The sequence below is a fragment of the Fopius arisanus genome, unplaced genomic scaffold (genome assembly GCF_000806365.1).
Source record: "Fopius arisanus strain USDA-PBARC FA_bdor unplaced genomic scaffold, ASM80636v1 scaffold00070, whole genome shotgun sequence".
In the NCBI taxonomy this organism is placed as follows: domain Eukaryota; kingdom Metazoa; phylum Arthropoda; class Insecta; order Hymenoptera; family Braconidae; genus Fopius; species Fopius arisanus.
In genome coordinates this window covers 582,287-603,831 of record NW_011887809.1, presented here as the reverse complement: position 1 = coordinate 603,831, position 21,545 = coordinate 582,287, and the positions used below count along the sequence as shown (strand labels likewise).

The following is a 21,545-nucleotide window of genomic DNA, read 5'->3' as shown; positions in this document are numbered from 1 at the left end:
TCCTAATAAATATTAATAGCATGTATATGTTTACGATGAACTGCGCAAATTGCATCATGAGGGTCATTAACAATGGCAATGCGAATAAATTGTTCATCAGGGTAACTAAATTCCGGAGATTCCTGTGCAATTTTCCAAATGCCCGCAAACGACCGCCATTTAATATTGGTTCTGCTCTGTAATAAATAATGAGTAATTAGCATGAAATTATTACTTATTATTAAAAATTGAATTTATTGACAAACGAAATTTTGATTTTTATTATTTAATTCAATTAATCTACTCGTCAAAAAAGGATAATGTCACCTAATTGTTGTAATTTATTACAATTGAAATAATTGAACGCTGAGAACAATGAGAATAATTGAAGTAATCATCGTATTATGTCAGAGTGATTATTATTTATTTTATTTAAACCCCAAATTTGAAGGTGACAAAGAATTTGTTTTCTCAATGTAAAGAAAAAAGAAGAAAAGAAGAAAAGAAGAAAAAAAGAGAAAAAGTTAAAATCAAAATTTTTCTGTTAGACATCAATAAAAAATTTATTACATTGACTCCACGGTGTTACGCGTCGAGGGATCACTTGATAAATTCTGAATTCCCAGATTGATGAACTGAAATCTCGCTTGAATAGTCTTCAAGGTGTAAACAAGAATAGCGACCATATTAAAACTGATGCACCGCGGAAAATTGAAGGGTAGCCAGACATCAATCTGGAATCCGTGGACGTTGAACATCAGGGCATGATCGGTAACATAAAGAACGTAGAAAAAAAAATTCAGAAGTATGACGAATATGTGAAAATCTGTTGAGAAATTATCGTAGACGTCAGTCATACCGAGAAGTACAGCTTCTCGTTTGGTAATTGTAAAATTTTTGATAATGCACTTCAATTGATTCTGATAGAAGATCGCATAGAACCAGATGATAACGATAGCCGAGTAATCGAGTCCCAGTGCGATAAAATCCATTATCACAATCATATTTGTTTCGAGAGGGAGAATAGTCATTATTCTCTTTATTGCAGCACGAAAATAGCACACGGTGTAAGCGATTATTAAAACCATGGAGTAAATGGTACCGATTTTTGATCTGCCGATGGTGTACGTTTCGCTGAGAGTGAATGGACATATGCCCATTAGTTTCCAATAGTAGAGAAGCGGTTTTGACACTAGGTTGGAGTGATGACACATGTTTGAACGATTTCCGGGGGGTATTGGTATCTTTGGGGGATGATTCACTGGAATCGGCACGTGTTCAGACATTTCTGGGGGGTGGATACTCATTTTTACACTCAATGGATACGTTGGAATCCACATTTGAACAGTTCCTGGTAGTTCTTCCAGTGAGTGCTTAGAAAGTCATTCGGGTGGAAGTGCAATTGTGCAAATTGATACTCGAGGTGAACAGTGACAAATCCGTGAGCATCAATTCTATCCGCGTCGATTTATTACTCGGTGATGGATCGGTGGGAATAATTCGGAGAGGTGGGGAATAAATTCTTCATTCTCCCTGAATATTGCATTTCAACTTCTCAATTATTTATACGATAGCATGGAAGAAATTCAGCAGTCATATTCGACGAGGGAAATTTTTTCGATTTAATTGTATACCGCATTTAGATGGTTTTTCAATATTCAACCGTTTTTCTCGACTTTTCATTCGTTCATCATTTATTAAATCCTCATCAATATTTTAAATGACGAGAACCTCGAATAAATCTGATAATAATTATTGATTGTTCTTGGAATAATTAATGTGAATAATCGAATATGTATTGTTTAAACCGGTTGAGGAGAAAAACAATATTTTACGAAAATTACGGAGAAAAATTCTGAGAGCAAATGCGGAAGACTAAATTTGGGGGAAAATTGTTGATGAGAATTACTTTGATGTCTAAATTAAATTAATTGGGTGATCTATGCGTATTTATTTATATTTAAGGTATTTTTTTTATTTTTGTTTATGGTATAATAGTGTAGATTTCGAAGAGTGCACTGGATGGATTACGAGTGGAGGTGTAATTATAAATTTCAGAGGTGTTGTCGTTGCTAGACATATCGAATGGTAGTCCAGGAAATTCCAGTCTCATTTCAAAATGCTCTCGGAACAACTGATCGTGTTCTTCAAGTTGAATCATTATTACTAGCGATCCAAGTACCACATTAGCGAGCTAGAAACAGAATTTAAAATTCAGATTCAATTCTTCATAAGAATTCACATTTTTTACTTGATAAATCAGCGGAAAGTTCAGTCTGATTAATCCATGGAGAGTGATGACTGTTTTCTCCTGGAGAAGACGGAGAGACACGGACTCAACCTTCGAAATTTGATTAACAATTTATTATAGATTAAATATATATAGATTAAAAATAAATAAATATATATAGATTAAAAAAAAAATTCTGTTGGATTTCTATTGGAACTTTAAAAACTCTTGATCTTTTCCTTTTAATTTTTAATCAATACTAATATCTGTATTAATTAATTAATATTGATTGATCAGAGAATGAAAATTTATCCGATTCCATGAATTGTTTTATTAAATGAATTCCTAGACATCTGCAAACTATTCCACTTACAACAAAGCGAGTATTCCTGGGTCGATACGTTGTCCACATGTAATGGAGAGTACTGCCAGTTCGATTGGCCTCTTCATCAGCTAAACTCGATATGCTAACAATGAGGAGCATCTGAATAAGATTAGCGATACACCAGATTGAAAACGTTGTCATGGATGCCATCTCCTGGACACTCCACTCAGAGCCAATATTCCTGTATAAACCAGCCATTACATACATACACGAAGAACATTCCGTCGAGTTCACCACTATTGACAATAATATCGGCACTCCAAAGATATTCTCCACCGAGTGCAAAAGGTCCTTCAACTCCTCATGCACCTCTCCCATCGATTTCAAATATTCACCCGCGTTTTTTTTTGCTCCCGGTCTGAATAAAAACGAAAAAATAAATATATCTTTCTTATTCCAATTAATTCAATTAAATTCCAAAATTAATCATGGAGGACGATTCAATAGATTTCGAATAATTATTGCAACAACGATCTTAAATAATTAAAAACTGTTCTATATTATCAGGAAAGGAAATATTGGTTTATTTTTATGAATGATAATAATGATGACTGTTATTAATATATCTTATGTAAAATGGTATACTAAATTCAAGTTTATTATTTTTTGGGTGAATTCCCCATTTTTCTGGATTTTTCCCATTTTTTAAATTTTTATTTCGAGTATTAATTGAGATTTTGAGCGATTGTAATAATTATTGCGGAATCTTTATTCTAATAATTTTTATTAAGTAATTCAGGGATAGATACCCTGCAATGTAAAACACCTGGTGGGACATAGTACTCCTCAATTCCAAGAAACAATGAAAATTTTCTATAGCCTCATTAATGCACTGGAATTTTTTTTTTATCACCAGGACCCCATCGACAAATAAAATATTAAAATTCCAAACAATTACGCGAGTGTACTGATAAAGAAGAACTGGATAATTCTGTTTAGTTGACACAATCGAAATAACAGTAGATATAGTGGAGTGAAGAAAGAAAAATAAATTGACGAATACGCAATGACAGGCAATTCCCCTGAAGATGTCCCACCAGCTGCAATCCTGGAGGCCCATATCCTGGAGGCGTTGGTGGAGGCTGATGAATTTTCTGAGAGTATTTTCGATTTTTTGAACACGAGTAATCGATATAATCCACACAGTGAGAACTAGAACGAACTGAATCGTGATACTGAGGAGTCCAGTGATAAGTGCAATTGATCCTGAGGTGAACGTCGACCGGTTAAAACAACCGATTGTTGTAAATAAATAAAAATATCCAGCACAACGCATCACAGTTGCGATAATTTCGAGGATCGATGGCTTCAATCGACCATTTCTTATTCTGAAGGGACACAATCCCAGGATTCTCCAGTAGTAGTACAAACACCCGACGATTGATGATTTTTCTGGTGATTCTCCCATGATTCCAGAGGATTATTGATGACTAATCAGTCATCATCCAACAGTCGGACTGATGGGAAAGAGTCTTCATGCATTTTGATTTGATAAGGAGACATTTCAATCGAGATAATTGCAATGCACTACCGATAATGACTCTGCCCACTAGAATTATTGATCAGGGAAAACAGCAGTTGGGAAAATGCTGGGATTATTCTGGGAATTAAACGTATTTTTTTAATCTGTTGTATAAATTTTTTTCACTCTCAAGTGTTCACTTCAATCATTCATACGATTGATCATTTTTCCAGATGTCTAATTATTTTTCAATTATTTACATTTAACAATTTAAATTTTATTTTATTTTATTTAAATGAACCATATTCAGATTATGAGTGAAGAAGTAGAGGAATAATGAGAAAAGTATTTGCACAGGTAGTTGTTGGAAAATTTTTTTCGAAAAAAAAAAACAGGTAGACGTAATGAGGTGGGCGATGAGAAGACACAAAAGGGGTTGACCTGGTGTGTTAGGAGTACCTCAAGCAGTTCCGGAAATACCTCTTGGCTCAATTTCGCCGGGAGTTAAAGACCATTGCCGTTTGCAATTTTACGACAGGGATTATTATACGGGGGTGGAAAAATAGGGAACAAAGTTACAGTGCTTATGCTGTCAGGCACCGACTGCCGGGTTTTCCCCCGGGATTATCCTCAAAAGCCTTGTCTTCACGTCCTTTTTTTTATTTCACATTTTCATACGACTTTTTTATTGCGTCACAATGCACGAGGGTACATACAATAAAATACTACGAATGCTCGAAAGTTCTTTCCGATAAAAATATTCGATTGCGAATATTCCGGAGAGTGAGAAAAGAATTTAGGAAAAGAGAATTGAAAAAATTCTTGTTCTTCAATTTAATGGAATTAATGAATTTTTCCGTGATTTAGTGAATGTACAGAGTATTCGAATAATTCTCCATTTTTAATTGTAAATTGAAAAATTAGGAGATTGTTGAGAATTCGAGAAATAATTTCCCGGAATTTTCGTGTTATTGAGATATCATTCGATGGCAGGGGAATTAATTAAAAATGTACACGAATTCATGATTACAATAGGATTCAATGATTTATTGCTTAATGAGATTGTAACTTATTACAGATATGAAACAGACAAAAATTAGTACATTGCATGGATTTTGTTATTTATTACTGCGGAATTTTCAAGATTTTTTTCAGATTTTAATCCTCATTTGAACCTCGAAAATGCAAGACAATCATAATCCTATACTGCGACAACTGACTCAATGATTTTGAATAAAGCACAGAGATAATTGGACATAAATTCAACCAGAACAATTCTAATGACATTAACTCTTAAAACTTCAACATTACTCGGTGATTGTCCGAGGACAACGTAATTAGACGTGAAACGACATGAGATAAAACTGCGAGAATTAACTCTTATTTTAATTACATTGTGGACTTTAATCCTGTCGGAATATTTTCTGAGGCCACGGAGAAAAATTTACAGTGACAATTCCACTACTTGACGATGAAACCCAGATAATATTCATTGGAGCAAAAAAAAAATGGTAAATCGATTATGATTTCAGTGACATGATATCATGACACATTCGACTATAAATTTTCCTCCGTGTCTGATAACGTGATAGTAGATTTAACATATTTTTTATGATTAATACTGACGTCGACACTGGACTTCCAATTCGGGGGCACATGTATATTTCCACATCATTTTGCAAATGACTTGGTGTACTGATACCTCTCCTTCAGGACAGCGAAGTAATTCCATAGTAGCATGAATGAGAAGTTTAACTCGAGTTCCACACAGCAAAACTCCTCCGCCATCTTCGGGATGAGATATGGAAGATTGTTCCCAAGGTTGACGATCGGAGTCTGGGGCATGGGCACTGGCAATGAAGGTGGTAAAGCCCGTGCTTTGAGATTCTTCCTGACGTTCTTCACAGGCTGTGCAGAGGCTTGAGACGAAAGGTGTCCAACATTGGAGCTATTACCCCGGATGTCCTGTACTTCTTCCTCGACGGGTTCCAGAGAGGTTGGCGTCAAGAGTTGTCCCAGAGTCGGGCTGGTCCTCCAGGCGAGGGTAATGTCCTTCTCGACGGGATCCGGAGATGCCGGTGATAATAGACTAAAATCTTTACCCCAGATGCTGTTGAATTTCTCCTCGATGTACTCGGGGGACAATGGGGATAATATTTCCTCCATATCCAATCGGGAACTAGAGGTCGATGGCACTGACCCGCTGGAGCCGGCGGGAAGCTGCCAATTCTGGTGTCTCTCCCGTCGTACAGTTGGAACAGGACTCATGTCTTCAAATTAATCACAAGTTCTTCAGGAGTTATCAACAAACTCAACCACTCGATAACTTCAGCACTTTTAAATTCTCTTCACTCAACCAACACTCGATTTCTTCGGATTATTCGTTCACCTCCGGAGAACCGATTCGAAAAATAGTTGTGACTTTCTTCGAGGACAGTTGGGACTGTTGTGATGAAAAATTTGCGAGGGCGAGTACCTCTTAAAGGGCCAGGCTACCCTTCAGGTGGATAGACGAAAGTTATCAGGGGTTACAGGTGGGAGGTGGGAGAAGCTGGTCATCAAGGGATTAGGGCACGTCAGGGGTACACCGACCCCCACCCCCTAGTTTCTGATTTGATACCTGTCCGGGGACCTTTGTGGTACTCATCGGGGAAGTCCCACCCAAATTTTGGGCCGTCCATGGAATAAATTGGAGCGATATTTACAGTAGTATCGGTGTTTGGGGTGGGAGGATTTGCTGGCTTGATTACAACACAAATAAGGGCGGGTTAATTAAGATTGTCTGGGGTTGATTGACTGGCCGGTGGGGAGGGCATTGATTGTTCAGGATTTTTCATTTTCCTCAAGATCGAAAGCTTTCGATTTTTTCTTGTATTAATTATGGAAAATTGTATTAATTATGGAATTATTTATTGTTATATAATGAATTATGTGAAAATAGATATTTTTAAGGATGTCATTGAATTTTTCCTCAGATTTCGCAGTTAAAATTCCAAATTTCCAACAATTCAATCCATTAATCATAACTTTTTTTACGTACACTGAGAGTAATTAAATTCAAATTGAAATTAAAATGCTGATAACAGACTCAAATCTTTACCCGAGTTACTGGTGAATGTCTCCTCGATGTACTCGGGGGAGAGTGGGGACTGTTCTGATAAAAAATTCGCCAGGGCGGATACCTCTGAAGAGGCCAGCCTACTTCAGGTGGACAGACGAAAGTAATCAAGGGTTACAGGTGGGAGGATTTGCTGGCTTAATTAATAATTAATTAATTAAGATTGTCGCATTACTTTATTGAAAATTCATTTTTTTTTGTTCCGCGATTGGTTTTCTGCAAGAGAAGCATTGGTTTCCTCTTCGTCTCACCTTCACTTCCTTGAAATCCTTAATTTCGTGGATCTTCTATTTTTCTTCTTTGCACAGATTGCTTTACGATTATCCTAGGATATATCTTTAAAAATAATCTCTCGAGGATGCCACGTGTATGTAAAATGATCATAACATTACACCTGCAGGTAAAAGGGGTGGAAATGACCTGAGGGAGAGGGCGAGTGTTTATGACTGCGTGGGGCCATTGACTAGGACGAGGTGCGCCAGGACCGCTCGGCTGCAATAAAGTCATTAAAGGGAACGAGCACGTTCACTCTCTTTACTTTCTTTGAAAAAATTTCCACGAAAAAAAATATCCCGAGGATAATCCCCTTTCACGAAACATTTCACCTAATAAATTATCGTTTTTAATTATCCAGGGTGAAAGGTGCTTTGAATGGCTACAAAGAATGTGACGTACTCCAATATTATTCTGAGATTTCACTGGAATTGAAAAATGCGGTTGAGGTATTTGAGAGAGAAAAGAAAGAAAATAGAGACAATAGAGAAAATATTCAGGTAATTCCCTCAGAGTGGTTTTATGGCAAAAATCGTTGGGTAATTGTGTAGTTGATAGCAACAGGCTTTATAAATACATTGCAGAGATGTGGAATTTTCACTGGGTTGGGGTGAATGAGAGGTTCATCGGGGAGGATTGACTCCCCGGGGTGTTCTCCACCTGGGCACTTCTTTCCCCCACGGGATCAGTCTCATTCATGTCCTCTATCTGTGGAAAAATGGTAACGAGGAGTTTAACGAAATCCCAGTATTTATTTTAAAACTATTTTTTATGAATTCTGAGATTTTTCACTCAAAAATTATTCAATAATATTTTTTAAAATCGGAAAAAAACAGACGAAAAATACAAATGAGGCTCAAATCAAAACTGATACTCATCAAATATCCTGAGAACTTATTTTTTTTTAATCGTAAAAATATTTGATGTCTCCAGGATAATGGAGTAGGAGAAATGGAATTATTGACCTGAATATTAAAAATGAATATTCAGAACTTACAACAATCATCTCTTCCACTTTAATTCTCTTCTGAGCAATAGTCCTCAGTAGAGCTTTAGCCTCTTCCTTGGTCTCATCAAATTGCAGACACTTTTGAGCATAATGATTAGCTTGATCCAGCTGTTCCCGCTTCAAATGATACTGCGTGAGAAACTTATACGCATGACTCAACTCAGTTCTATCAGCGCTCCTAAACTCATCCATCACAAAGTCGCTGTAGGCAGCAGCCGCATGCTCCTCCTCATTCAAATTCTCATAAAGGGTGGCAAGTCTAATTAGCGCCATCCCCTCGATATCCCCGACATTGCAGGCCTTGTAATAGCACTTCAACGCGTCCTGTATTTTATCCTGCTTCTCATATGCCTCACCGAGGGCTAGAATCATCCTGCTGTCGTGTGGCCTCAGCCTTTGAGCCTGTTTATAATAATAAAGCCCATAAAATGGCATTTTCAGAATTTCATAGGTCTGACCGAGACCATACCAGGCACGATAATCTCTCCTGTTCACTTCAATCGCTTGTCGATAACTGTGAATCGCTCCATTCGTATTCTTTAGCTCCATAAACTCGTGCCCCAGGAGTGTCCAGGCTGATAAGTACTGAGGGTTGAGTTTCAATGCCCTGTGGAAGTACATAACAGCTTTCTGGTGATCAGCCCTGAGACTGTAGTAATTACCGACGATGCAACAGGTCTCGAGTCTGTACTTGTCGATTGATGTGGCACGATGGGCAAGATCTGCTAGCTCAACTCTCATCTCCTTGACGTACAAAAGGTTGGAGTATGTGTCCATATTGTCTAGGCAGTAGGGATCGTCCTTGATTATTTTTTTGAATGTCTCGATGGCATTCTCAGCGTCTCGCCTGTAGTGCACTGCTATCGCTGTCTGTGCCAGGACGTAGCCATTTTTCTCAAAACCCATGGACTGCAGCTCGCAGTACAGGGCAAGGCCCTCGTCCAGAAGCTGCAACTCCAGGAACATGTGGGCCATGAAGAAGTGCTTCATCCAGTGGTCTGGCAGGGACAGGCTGTCGAGCTTCTCCTTGTCGTTTATGAGGCCTGCTAGCTCCAGCCAAGTCCCCCAGTGCATCGGGTATTTGTGGGTTGATTCCACCAGGACGTCCACTGCCTCGTGGGTCAATCGTAAATTCTTCAGGGTAACACCGAAGAGGTACAACCCAAAACCGTCCAGTTGCCCTGCTATGTGATCTTTTCTCAGATCACTGGAGAGCAGTTTCAGCTCTTCGTTTTTCAAGGGATCTGGGGGTACATCTGTCATGTCGTAGATCTTCTTTTTCTCCCCGGAGAGGTACCGCGAGTAGAGGTACAGAAAACGCGTCTTTCGGTTTTTGCAGGATTTTATGAAGTAGGATGCTCTGTCGTACTCCTTCAGGTCGAAGTAACTTTTTGCTAGGATATATTGATCTTCTTCGAGGCTCGTCTCCACGCTGACGTCTTGCGTCATGTCGTGCCCGTCGAGCTTTATGTCTCGGAGGGAATAGTTTAACTCGGATAACCTGCAATTAATTTTTTCCTCAAGGGTTCATTCAAATTTTATGGATTAATTGTGAAACAAGATTTATTTACCATTTTGTTGTGTTCAATAATCCTCTCTGGGAGCACTCGGTTATTGCTCGGAGAGTGTCAATCTTAACCTCTTTGATGTCAAATTTCATCACAGACACCTCCATTGTATTATTAAATAATTATTCTTCGAAACTTTTGGGGGATCGATCAAATTTCCGACTGGGATATTCCCTTCCGCGACGTTGCATGGAGGAAAAAAAATTTACAAACACAATTGAAAAATAATTTGGATCTCCCAAGTGGTTCTTCAGAGATCTGTAATGCCGATGTATCGAGTGAGTCACCGCGGCAATACCAAAATATCCTAAGTGCGTGATTCATTCATTCATTGTTAATACTCCGGATTATTGACGTATCAACAATTACCCTGGGCTCATAAATCCGCCAGAAAAAAATCTCAAGTGTAACGAATAATTCTCCAATAATGGGAAGCTGTCATTTATTCGCTTGGGTGAGTAAATCTCTGGATATTGTCTTCAATGAAAATTTAATCGTCACTAGTATAGAGAACGAAGAGTAACCACGTGTGAAATTTTTCTACTCGGAAATTTCCGCACTCCCGCGAATATTTAAAAAATTTAAATCATTAGAATCTGGTAATTATCCATTTTTTTTGACAATTATCCTTTCCAAATTGATAATATATAATTATTTAAATTATTATTATTATCAATCATTTTATTTTTTGATTATATATGCTTTGGAAACAATGCGAGAGAAAGAAAAAAGATGAATAATACAGAAAAATTTGGTAAAATTATTTCTGTAAATATTTTAGGGTGCGAATTCGCACGGACAATTGAGTCTCGGTTATGAATCGGAACAATCGATTTTACCAGAAAAGGTAGATCTCAGTAAAACAAATCTTGATCCTTCGAGGATATCGAAAATAGTGGGCGGTGCAGGTCACACACTAATCCTGGATGACGCAGGTACATTGTACTCGTGTGGTTGGAACAAAAAGGGTCAAGCAGGGATTGACTTATCAGAATTCTCGGTAATTCTCGATCTACAAACAATTGATGCCTTGAAAAATATAAGAATAAAGGATGTGGCATGTGGATGGGACAGTTCAATTGCACTCACTGACAACGGCGAGGTTTATACCTGGGGATCCAATTGTTTCGGACAATTGGGGCGAGCCGTTACTGGATTCACTAATGTTCCTGGTAAAATTGAAATACCCTTCAGAGTCAAGGGGATTGCGATGGGCTTGCGACACTCCGTTATTCTCACCGATGAGGGAAATTTATTAGTCGCCGGTGCAGGTAGCAAATCTCAGCTTGGAATTCTTCATCCGAATGACGATACCCTCCGACAAACTGACGCCTTTCTTCCGGGTAATTACCACTCCAGGAAATAGTGCTCCAATAATCGACAGCTTAATAACAGAAGGGACGTTGTTAAATATTCTGGCAAAACAAAAATAACCCGTCAAAGTCAGACGGTCAAAAATTCAAAAAAGAAAAAAAAACGAGAACAAAATAATTCAGCGTCATCTAAGAATTGCATATACGGCTTTCAAAAATAATATATAAATTCAATATAAATGAATTCTAAAAAATGTTTTAGTCTTTATAAATTTGTAATTTAGATTAGATAATCCTTGCGACAGTTCCAGGAATATCAGGAATCAATAGCATTTCGTGTGGTCAATACTTTAGTGCAGCTGTCACGGATGACGGAGTGATCATCACCTGGGGAGATAATAAATGGGGTCAACTGGGGGCTGATTTTAATCACGTAAAAGTACACAGAGTTCCTCTGAAATTGAGTAAACGCATCTCGGGAATTAAAAAATTGCGATGTGGATGGACCCACACAGGAGTCCTCACAGAAGACGGAAAAATTTTCACCTGGGGGAGAAATACTTATGGACAACTAGGACATCCCCGTCGGGAAACCCCATGGATTGCAAATGATGTGATCGATATCTCAGACATCAAACAATTCGAGATTGGATCGGAGCATAATATCGCACTCAACAGTAATTTCACCCTTTCACGATCATAAAATTCCGGAAAATCTCAATTGATTATTTTTTCATTCAGGAAAAATCATTTTCTTTCATTAGATCGGGGAGAAATTTTCTCGTGGGGATGGAACGAGCATGGAAATTGTGGAAACGGTTGCATAGAAAACGTCTGGTCCCCCCAAAAAATATCAATTCCAAAAGAATATAGAGGAGTTTTGATTGGAACTGGAGCTGGTCACTCCTTCGCAGTCCTGGAGACATTAATTTAAGCTCAATGAAACCTAGATATTGAAAATATACGTAACGAATAGTCCCTCGAACGAATGAACACACTGTAGCAATCCACGATAATATAGAGAGGGTGGATTTCATTACACCTGGTGACCACCTGCCTTCAGGCAACTGTTACCAATAACAAAACAAACCCAACAAAACTGACGTTTACCAAAACTGATATCGTACCTTCAGGATAAAAAATCCTGGAAATATTCTATTCTTTGGAAAAATTCGGTAATCAGAATGCTGAGGTCCAGATCGCAGGGGTCAGTCTGGTGAGTTTGAATATTTTATCGAACAGAAATTTCAATTTCTTAATTCACGTGGATAATTTTTCTTTTTTCGTTGTAGCGAACACGAGGCGAAGTTTGTTCAAGATAGAATAACTGGGGTAGAGAAACATTTTGCTGAATTATGTACAGTATTCGCTGCGTACACGAGAAAGGCCGCTAGGTAACTATTCAAAGTTTATTCATGAATTCGCGGGGCACTTATGAAATTTTCTGTCTTAGATTGCGGGATAAGAATGACGAAGTTGCCAAAGTCATACAGACGTATGCTGAGACTGAGACGATCAATCGATCGTTTAGCAGTGGATTGAGAAATTTTTCCACTACTCTATCGGTTATCGGGGATTACAGGTGAATAAATTGATCAGAAATTGAAAGAAATATCGATTATTCACAAATAACGAGTTAATATTCAAGAACATACTGTTCCTTATTAAATATAAATGCCTATATTTTTTCAAATAAATATTTTAATACTGAATATCTTTCAGAGATGCAGAAGTTCGAAGATTAGATGCAAAAATTGTCGCCCCCTTCTCCCAGTATTCAATAATTTGCAAAAATGCACGTGAAGACGTGAAAAATACATTCACAGCCAGAGACAAGGAATTGGTAAAGAGAAGACAATTAGATAAAGTCCGAGAGAAGAATCCCAGGAATAGACAATTGATCGTATCCTTTTAACCGAATAAAATCAATCCTGTGACGAAGATTCATTCATTTATTAATGCCCGAATTGATTCTTAACGTTTATTCAGTCCCAAGCTGAATCAGAATTGATGAAAGCCTCAGTGGAAGTTTCACGAGTGATAAAGGGTCTGGAGGAGCAAATAGATTCCTTCGAGAAACAGAAACTTCATGACCTTAAGCACTTGCTCCTCGATTTTGTGAGCATTGAGTTGAGTTTTCACACGAAGACTGTGGAACTTCTGACGAAGGCGTATCGAGACATTGCTGACATCGATGAAGCCAGAGATTTAGAGGTAACATCGTAGGAAAAATTAATAATCAATTAACGAATCGTAAATCCCCGGTTTTTTGTGTATTTAAATCGAATGTGTGATATACAGGACTATCAAGTAGCCAGAGGAGAGAATAGCGGGGTAACGCATACCTTCTCAATCGTTAATTAATGTGAAAACTATTCTAGTTGCGCGATGAATTGTACTCTCCATCGTAAACTCATCAATTAATTAATTATCCAGGAATTTCGAGAGGTTCTCAATGTTCCTGAAACGATGGCACGTCTAGACACCGTGAGGAGAACATCTTTCCGGCAGTCGCATTCCCTGGGGAATTTAGCAAATCGTCTCGCATCCTCACCATTGAACTTGAAAAAATTAGCTAGCAGACCTACAGAGTCAATTGTAAGTTCGTAATTAAAATCATTCGATTTTTCACATCAACTATTTTACGGAGAGTTAAAATGAATCGACGTGGTTGGATAAATTTTCGCATGGAAAACAATTATCATAATGAATTTTAGGACTCTCTGAAGGCATCATCGGACTCAGTTCAAGTCGAGGAATACGGAGACTCCACTGAGGAAGAAGAGTCCGAGGAGTCGATCCAGCGACGTCCAGTGAGACCCAACCCCAAATCCACGTAACCATCCACTCCATAAATACCAATTAACTCAATAAAATTGAATTTATCAGGTGTTATCGAAGACAGTAATCCCTAAATCCCCTCGACGATTCGTCCTGAAACTTTTCCCCCCGATGCCTCGAGGCCAGAGTTCCCTCGTATCCTCGGTGATGAGGAACTTGTCCTTCTCCTGAGAGCCCGAATAACAACCACAAGTATTGTCCTGGAAAAAATGTATAATTTATTGATAAACCTCCGTGATAACAAATAATATCGTAAATTATGGCTCAGTGGAAATTGTTGAATTCGTTAGTGCTCTGTTGGATGGAATAGATTCACTTGTCTGCACCCTCTACCCCAGCCTGGGTCATCAGGTCGGCGATATTCTTCTCGAGGTCGTCTATTCGATTTCCCATTTCGTCTAGTATTTTTCATTGAGGATTTTATACATTTCGTACGTATGAATAAATTTTTTTTATCGAATGCATTCCATCAATTATTTTTTTTCTTTTCAATCTCTACAAAAAATATTTTTCGATTTTCTAAGGCCTTCAAAAATAGTGAGAACCATAGTTTACATAATTTTTCAGGTTATGTGACAGTCGTTCGTTAACTCATGCCAACTCAGGCTTCAGAATCATGTAATTAACCCAAAAAAGGATATTTCTCCCGATGATTTGATCAGACATCGCCTGAAACTTATCCTGCATTCCCTGGAGCAAAGTCTGGACCTGAAAGCGAATGAAGAGAATTTCGTAATTTCACCTGTCAAAAGATGTGTCAAATTGCAAAACTGAAAATTGGAGAGAACTCACGAATTGTGTCAGCTCCTGCATATTTTTAGGATCGGCATTGTTCCTGATTGCGTAATTCTCGTCGTCCTCCTGATCGGGCTTGACGTGCTCCTTAATGTCAGCCATGTCCTTGGGATTTATTCGGCTCTATCACAATGAGTTGAACGGATATGGAAGGTTGACCCGAGTAACTCGAGGCTTTACTATGAACTCTATTCACTCCATCGACTTTAGCCAGGGGTGTTCGAAATCCTGGCGCATGCGAGATTATTTCACAGAGAGGACACGCCAAGTTGCTTCGATCATTGCCCTCATCCTGTGGATACCCGCAAGTGGTACCATTGATTGATTTAACAATTTGTTAAAATTTTATTGACGCCGCAATCCTGAAAACGGACCGCTGCGAAAAAATGACGGAATGACCCATCGAATTCTATTCTAATGATTTCTATTAAATATCTATTTAAATTATTTATCAGTTTTTTTAGGGATTTTTAAAATTGAAATTTTTTCATAAGAACCAGGTGTCCAATAAATATTCAAGTTAAAATTTCCAATATTTTAATGCAACCAATTTTCAATATTCATAAGGAAGGAGAAGTTTTTCGATAACTAGAGAGAACATTTTTTTTATTTTGGAAGGGGTGAAATTGATTTAAACAAGATCTCTGGCCAGAAGTTGAAGGAAATTTCGGTTTTCTCGAGAGTTTGCTCTGGACATTCACGTGAAGCACTTGGATATGGAATGCACATCAATAATTAGTTCTCCTCATCCATCAATTCTGTTGCGACAAATGGAGAAAAGTCCATAGAGACAAGTTTGAGACCAATTACTCCACCGTATCCTGGTTTTCCCTTGTAGAAGAGTCCAGCACCTGATAACGGCATTGGAGGGCATGAGACAACTTCCCGGAAGTCGAGGAACGGCACCGTAGTTTGTCCAAAATCTTTCACGTTATCAGTTGTTTGGAACATGAGATAACGAGGACCTTCAGCTTCGACATTGTCTCTCGTCTTAGTTGGAATATCGGAGTTTTCTAAATTAATTTCTTTCCTGAAACCCCGATAAAAAATTTTAACAAGAATCTCATTAAAAAATTAAAAGATTTCATCAGAATGGACAAAAAAAAAATAGAAAATTCTCGAGAAGTCGAAGAGAATTAATCCTCTGTTTTTCTATGAAATTAATTCATACTTGATCACACCACGTACCTACTGGAAGATTCTTGATTAAAAATCCAGTTATCAAATCTAATGTTCTCCAATTTTTGTGTCTTAGCATCCCAAGCAGTAAGTTTGATACCGAAATTCAAACGCCCGTTATCATTTCCAAATTTAACTCCTGAAAAAAATGATCAAGATTACCTCCCCAATAAAATCAACAATAGACTAGTTTTGCGTGAAGTAAATGTTCTTTTAAATTCAAACCTGTCAAAAAATAAGGTACTGCTGAAATTGTATAATTTGGATCATTGCTCGTGAGACGATCAATAACAAATTCATCCCGAGTACTAATAGTGTCTAAATGAACAATTGCCCGATCCGGAAAACGAAGTGTAAAAGATTCCTTAATACATCCTTTTTTATTCCTCTTAATGGAAGCGTCAACAGGAATCCAGCTCGGGGATTCCACGGCATAGAGACCCTTCAATTTCCCCTCCTGCCTTTGAATGTGAATGGTTCCATTTATTTCTACCAATCGCAGTCCAGTTATGACCCTGTGGAGTTTAATAATTAACACGAAGCTCCTGAATCATTCCACAGAAAATGAAAAACCCACATATTCTCCGCTATATTCGTCTCGACCTCTTGCAAACTGAACGTCCGAATTGTCTCTGGATTTTTGTGCTCATCGCAAATGCATGTACACACCAAGCACCTGGTGAACCAATTAGGTATTGCCTCGTACATATCAAAAGTATGCTTTTCATCACCTCTGGAGCAGTTGTCAGTATTCCCCAGAGATCGCCAAGGCTCTCTCCTGGAGCTTTTTATCCCCGCGTAACGCCTCAAACTCGACTCGTCCTTCGAAATACAACGAACAAATGAGATAATAAAATTTAATTCCAACTCTGGAATATATGAACGTTCGAAAATAATAATCTGCCTCTGACTGAATTATCTTTTCTCAAACACATTCATTAGGTTTTTCATTTTTAATATAAACCGTAATAAATAAATGAATAAAAATCATTTTAATTCACTGACGCATGTCTTTTACGTAAATTATTTTCCAGTTGCTTTCTCTTTTTTTATTTTGTAGATTTATGAAATTATTTGAATAAGAGAATAAATTATTGGAAGACTCACTGCTGGGCAAACCCACCCCAGACGTTGGTGACGGCATTGAGACATTGTGCCATGACATACGTCCTTTTGGCTGGATGGTGTTGAGCCATAAGGATAATATTTCGATTCCTTATAAAAATCACATTGAGTCTGGCAAGTACCTTGCGGATGCATGTTAGCTTCACTCACAATAATTTGACTGACGAACCACTTGAGCTCGACATAAGGAGAGCCTGCAATATTTTTTATTGCAATAATTCTCATAATTGTTAATACTAATAAAGGGGTCCTGACCTTTTGCATGGGTAAACTCCGAGGGCTCCCCAAGTGTTATATCTCGGGATGCAATTTTCAGAGCAGTTATCGCGAGTTTCGCGATGTTATGCACGTGCATGAGAAATTTCGTCGAAATGAATTTAATTTTTTTATCTCTGTGCCGCACGTTGGGATTGTCGTGGTAATTATAACTCTCTGTGACGTACCCTTTGAGCAAGGTCATTGCAATTACGCAGTATGTGTGATAGATTTCTCCACTTGATGAATATGTTGTGGAAATTGGACGTTTCCCTCCGAGCTGGAGAACGAGAATAAACACTCGAGGCATTTGATTTAATTATTTAAAAAATCGAGGATATAATAGCTTCAGGAGCTTTGCTGGAAGTGTCAGTTGAACTTCTGCTCCACTTCCCCAAAAATTTGATTAAATTTCTATTCTATTTCCAAATTACTCTCGTTAAAATTTCATTTTATTTTCTTTGATTTTATTACATATTCGATCGCGAAAATTCTAAATATTTTCCTTTTTCCTATCGAATTAACAATAGAAAAACTAAAAGTTGTTGAAGGAATTATTAAATTTCCGTACTGAATACCAGTACTGATGAATTATTTAATTGCAATTAAAACAGTGAAATTATGGAATTAATTATTATTCAGACTTACCTGTGAGAAAAATTCTCCGGCAATGGCATGGAAGAAGTGAATTGAGGGATCGCTGACGATTTCATACAAACGATCCGTCAAATGAAAGTTCGTCTCATTAAAAGGGATAGAAACTTTCTCCTCAGTCAAATTCTGATACCTGAGTTGAACCGCGCACAGGGCCTTATTAATCGAGTCAATATGATTGGCAAAGTTTTCAATGAGTTTTATGTTTTTAATTATGCTCGGTCCACATATTCCCGACGGATTTCTCATCGTCTGCAGGCCACCAGCACTGAGACACCCTGACGGAGTGGTTGCTGGGACCCCAAACAACCCCATCAGTGTTCTACGATGAAATTCGTTGGACAAATGAGACGAGTGTCTAGAAACTATTCTTTTCCAGATGCAGTCTATTTCCTCGAACACTTGGCGTCTATTCTCCAAATTTTTCAAAATTTTGTATCCCGTATTGAGGATATCCGGAGGCAAATTTCCTCCCACCGATTGCCCATCGCAATGGAGTGAAATAAAAATTAACGTTGATAAAAAAATAAAATTGTGAGACATCCTCACGCATTGATCACACCGAATAGACAATTGGAGATCAATGAACGAATCATTTAAACCCTGCGAACTCTTATTTATACAGCAGGCAACATCGGGATTCGATTCTCTTATCATAATTAAATGTCCACATACCGATACGATAACACTCGATGAAAGGATTTTCTCGAATAGAAATTTTCAGACAATACACCGTAATTATTTATTCATTCGATCGAGTCCAATTAGTCTCTCGAATAAATGGAACATTTTGGATGAAACTACAATGGTACGTATTGTATAAATTTTTTTAGATCCAGAATCAATTAAATTAATTGATTCAAATCATTGTGACGACGATAAAAAATCGACTGAAATTACCACCGAGACAATTCAGTGGTGACGAACTCTGAGAAATCGAAGGACATCAATTTGAGTCCAATGAATCCGCCGTAGCCCTTCTGCCCCTTGAAGTACAATCCCGCCCCAGATAGGGGAATTGGAGGCTCAGCAACGACATCCTGACTGTCCAGGAATGGCACCGTAGTCTGACCAAAGTCCTTTAAATTATCACTTGGCTGGAAACTGACGTACCTCCCATCACCCCTGACCTCTTCATTCACCTCTGGGCCATAGATCGGAATGTCGGGCTCTTCCAGTTTTATCTCGTAAGTCCTGCAGTTCGTGGGATAATTAATAATGCAATTAATCATCGATATTACCGTCGCCCTTACCCGCCCTGATGCTCAGGATACACCCAACCGTCCCAATTATCATCTCGAATCAATCTTCCTGTCTCTGTATGAACAGCCGTCAGCCTAATACCAATTACCAATTGAGCACTCACATTGCTCCTACTCAATCTAACTCCTGGAGAAATATGCATATGAAAAAAAAATGAATTGCAGCAATTTATCGAGTGATTTGATTGATATTTCTTTGATTTCAATTATCGCGATGTACCTGTCAAAACTCGGGAGTAATTAGCCTGGTGCGGACTCTTCTTCAGGATCACCTCTCTAACGTATCGATCACCAGAGCTCAGAGAGCTCAAACTTACACTCCTCTCGAATACGTAACGCATCGTGAAATAATCGTCATTCGTTAGTCCAGGCTCAGGATGATTGTGATTTTGGATTGGAATCCACCTCCTGGTGAAGCTGTCGATAGCCCCTTGTCTCATCAGTCGTGCCTCCTGGACTTCAATGTGAATGACACCTCTCATCTCCTTGAATCTCAATCCAGTTATCACCCTGAGATGAGTTCAATTAATCGAAATTAAAATTAACCTCCGATTAATTACAATTTCGAAAAATTATTATCCGAATTTGTTTAATCTGATTAATCAATTTCAAATTATATCAACTCACATATTAGCGTACACATCCGAAGTCACTGGTTTCAGACTAAATGTTCTAACTGTCAGGGGATTCCGGAAGTCATCGCAGAGACACGTGCAGATATCGCACCTGTCAAACCAGGAACTTCTAATCCAGTAGGTGTCATCGGTATTCCGGACCCCCTGATTGCACACCGAATGATTATTCAAATTACGAGTGACTCCTTTGATTCCCCCATAACGTCTCCTCATATGCGGTGCCTGGAATATCCCCCAGTAATTAATCAGGTAATTTTTAGGTTTTTTTATTATTTTATTACCGCATAACACAGTTGTCCTAGTGGTTGCAGGTAGCACTTGTGGATGACGCCGTGGCATATTTCTAACCCTTGGAAGGGAACCTCCCCGTAGGTTTTGAACTCGGCTACTTGATAATCGTTGCACTTGTTCCAGCAAGACGCGTCTTTGTTCAAATTCGCTTCGTTGACGATTATTTGCTCGACGAACCACTTCAAGCGGATGAACGTCAGTCCTGAGATTCAGTTGAAAATGAATTTGTAAAAATCTAGAGAAAATACATAAAGCTCGAACTGAGGGTATATCATTTTCAGACCTTCAATATGTTCGTATGGATCTCTGGGAATTATGTCTTTTGGGGCAATTTTTAGAGCATCGATTGTCATTCTCCCGAAATCGGCAGCTCGCAGAGCGAATTCTGTCTGCAATTTTTCGATCTGCTTCTCCTGACTAGTCCAGGAACTGTGTCGCCTGATTCGAACTATTTCGTCGGCATAAGACTTCAGAAGGGCGATCGTCAGTTTGAGATATGAGAGGTAAACCTCTTGGTGGGTTGATCTCGTTGGAAAAGCCGGTGTCTTCCCACGAATCTATGAAATTTATTCTAATCATGAAATCGTCACGATAAGAAATCGATTTTCCAAAATTTATAATAATTCATCAAGTCAAACTGAAATGACAATTCTGTTAATTATGGAATCGATCAATAATCAATAAATTATAGATATTGTAATAAATACGGTCTTGAGTTCATTTCCTGCTGCCCGATGAAAAAAGCACATGGACCTATTCCCGATATTTCCACAGCCTTTCATAACTGATGTATAGAAATCGTCAACAGATTGTCGCCAATTGCCGTTCTGCCCCTCTCTATTATCGATAGCTCGTCTGTAATATTCCCCAATCGAATCGATTCGAGATTCAATCTCGCGGATCTGTGTTGTGAAATTTTGAATGAATCCACATGGAGACGGCTTGGCTCCATTCGTGGAAATCTCCAGGTGATTGTCACACGTCCCCAGGAGCTTCTGGGGATCTCCATAGATCCTCAACAGATCATTCAGTAACAGACTCTCAGCGAGGTCCCTGTCGTAATTATGCAGCTGATTATAGAGATTCATTATCCCTGAATTGATGTCCAAGGTGTTCGCGTAGCCCAGGATGTTGAAGCCTTCGTTGATGATGTGAGGGTGATAGACCTGTC

At 38.4% G+C, this 21,545-nt stretch overlaps 5 protein-coding genes across 6 annotated transcripts; 2 read left to right on the top strand and 3 right to left on the bottom strand.

Annotated features, from left to right (window-relative positions):
• Positions 1 to 7,331: 7,331 nt before the first annotated feature.
• Cdc23 (cell division cycle protein 23) lies at positions 7,332 to 10,285 on the bottom strand. The gene is made up of 3 exons (XM_011309842.1): positions 10,028 to 10,285; positions 8,445 to 9,957; positions 7,332 to 8,155 (listed from the first exon to the last, which is right to left on the bottom strand). The coding sequence occupies exons 1-3, from the start codon at positions 10,129 to 10,131 to the stop codon at positions 8,045 to 8,047; spliced, it is 1,728 nt and encodes a 575-aa protein (XP_011308144.1). The 5' UTR covers positions 10,132 to 10,285; the 3' UTR covers positions 7,332 to 8,044.
• Positions 10,286 to 10,386: 101 nt separating this feature from the next.
• On the top strand, positions 10,387 to 12,295 carry LOC105269521 (secretion-regulating guanine nucleotide exchange factor). The gene is made up of 4 exons (XM_011309843.1): positions 10,387 to 10,478; positions 10,806 to 11,367; positions 11,643 to 12,014; positions 12,102 to 12,295. The coding sequence occupies exons 1-4, from the start codon at positions 10,452 to 10,454 to the stop codon at positions 12,269 to 12,271; spliced, it is 1,131 nt and encodes a 376-aa protein (XP_011308145.1). The 5' UTR covers positions 10,387 to 10,451; the 3' UTR covers positions 12,272 to 12,295.
• Positions 12,296 to 12,467: 172 nt separating this feature from the next.
• On the top strand, positions 12,468 to 14,282 carry Fam92 (CBY1 interacting BAR domain containing protein Fam92). 2 transcript variants are annotated; one of them, XM_011309840.1, is made up of 8 exons: positions 12,468 to 12,553; positions 12,630 to 12,731; positions 12,791 to 12,919; positions 13,060 to 13,240; positions 13,327 to 13,551; positions 13,639 to 13,671; positions 13,774 to 13,935; positions 14,055 to 14,282. In XM_011309840.1, the coding sequence occupies exons 1-8, from the start codon at positions 12,522 to 12,524 to the stop codon at positions 14,175 to 14,177; spliced, it is 987 nt and encodes a 328-aa protein (XP_011308142.1). In that variant the 5' UTR covers positions 12,468 to 12,521; the 3' UTR covers positions 14,178 to 14,282. The 2 variants fall into 2 exon arrangements, with proteins under 2 accessions (XP_011308142.1, XP_011308143.1); XM_011309841.1 differs by lacking the exon at positions 13,639 to 13,671.
• A 91-nt stretch (positions 14,283 to 14,373) lies between these two features.
• Positions 14,374 to 15,306, bottom strand: LOC105269517 (heat shock factor-binding protein 1). Its single transcript, XM_011309839.1, has 3 exons — positions 14,971 to 15,306; positions 14,820 to 14,886; positions 14,374 to 14,579 (listed from the first exon to the last, which is right to left on the bottom strand). The coding sequence occupies exons 1-3, from the start codon at positions 15,073 to 15,075 to the stop codon at positions 14,491 to 14,493; spliced, it is 261 nt and encodes an 86-aa protein (XP_011308141.1). The 5' UTR covers positions 15,076 to 15,306; the 3' UTR covers positions 14,374 to 14,490.
• A 213-nt stretch (positions 15,307 to 15,519) lies between these two features.
• On the bottom strand, positions 15,520 to 18,501 carry LOC105269547 (uncharacterized). Its single transcript, XM_011309886.1, has 7 exons — positions 18,181 to 18,501; positions 17,533 to 17,812; positions 17,260 to 17,471; positions 16,730 to 16,974; positions 16,378 to 16,667; positions 16,162 to 16,291; positions 15,520 to 16,003 (listed from the first exon to the last, which is right to left on the bottom strand). Exons 1-7 carry the CDS (start codon positions 18,499 to 18,501, stop codon positions 15,709 to 15,711), a joined length of 1,773 nt encoding a protein of 590 aa, XP_011308188.1. The 3' UTR covers positions 15,520 to 15,708.
• Positions 18,502 to 21,545: the final 3,044 nt, after the last annotated feature.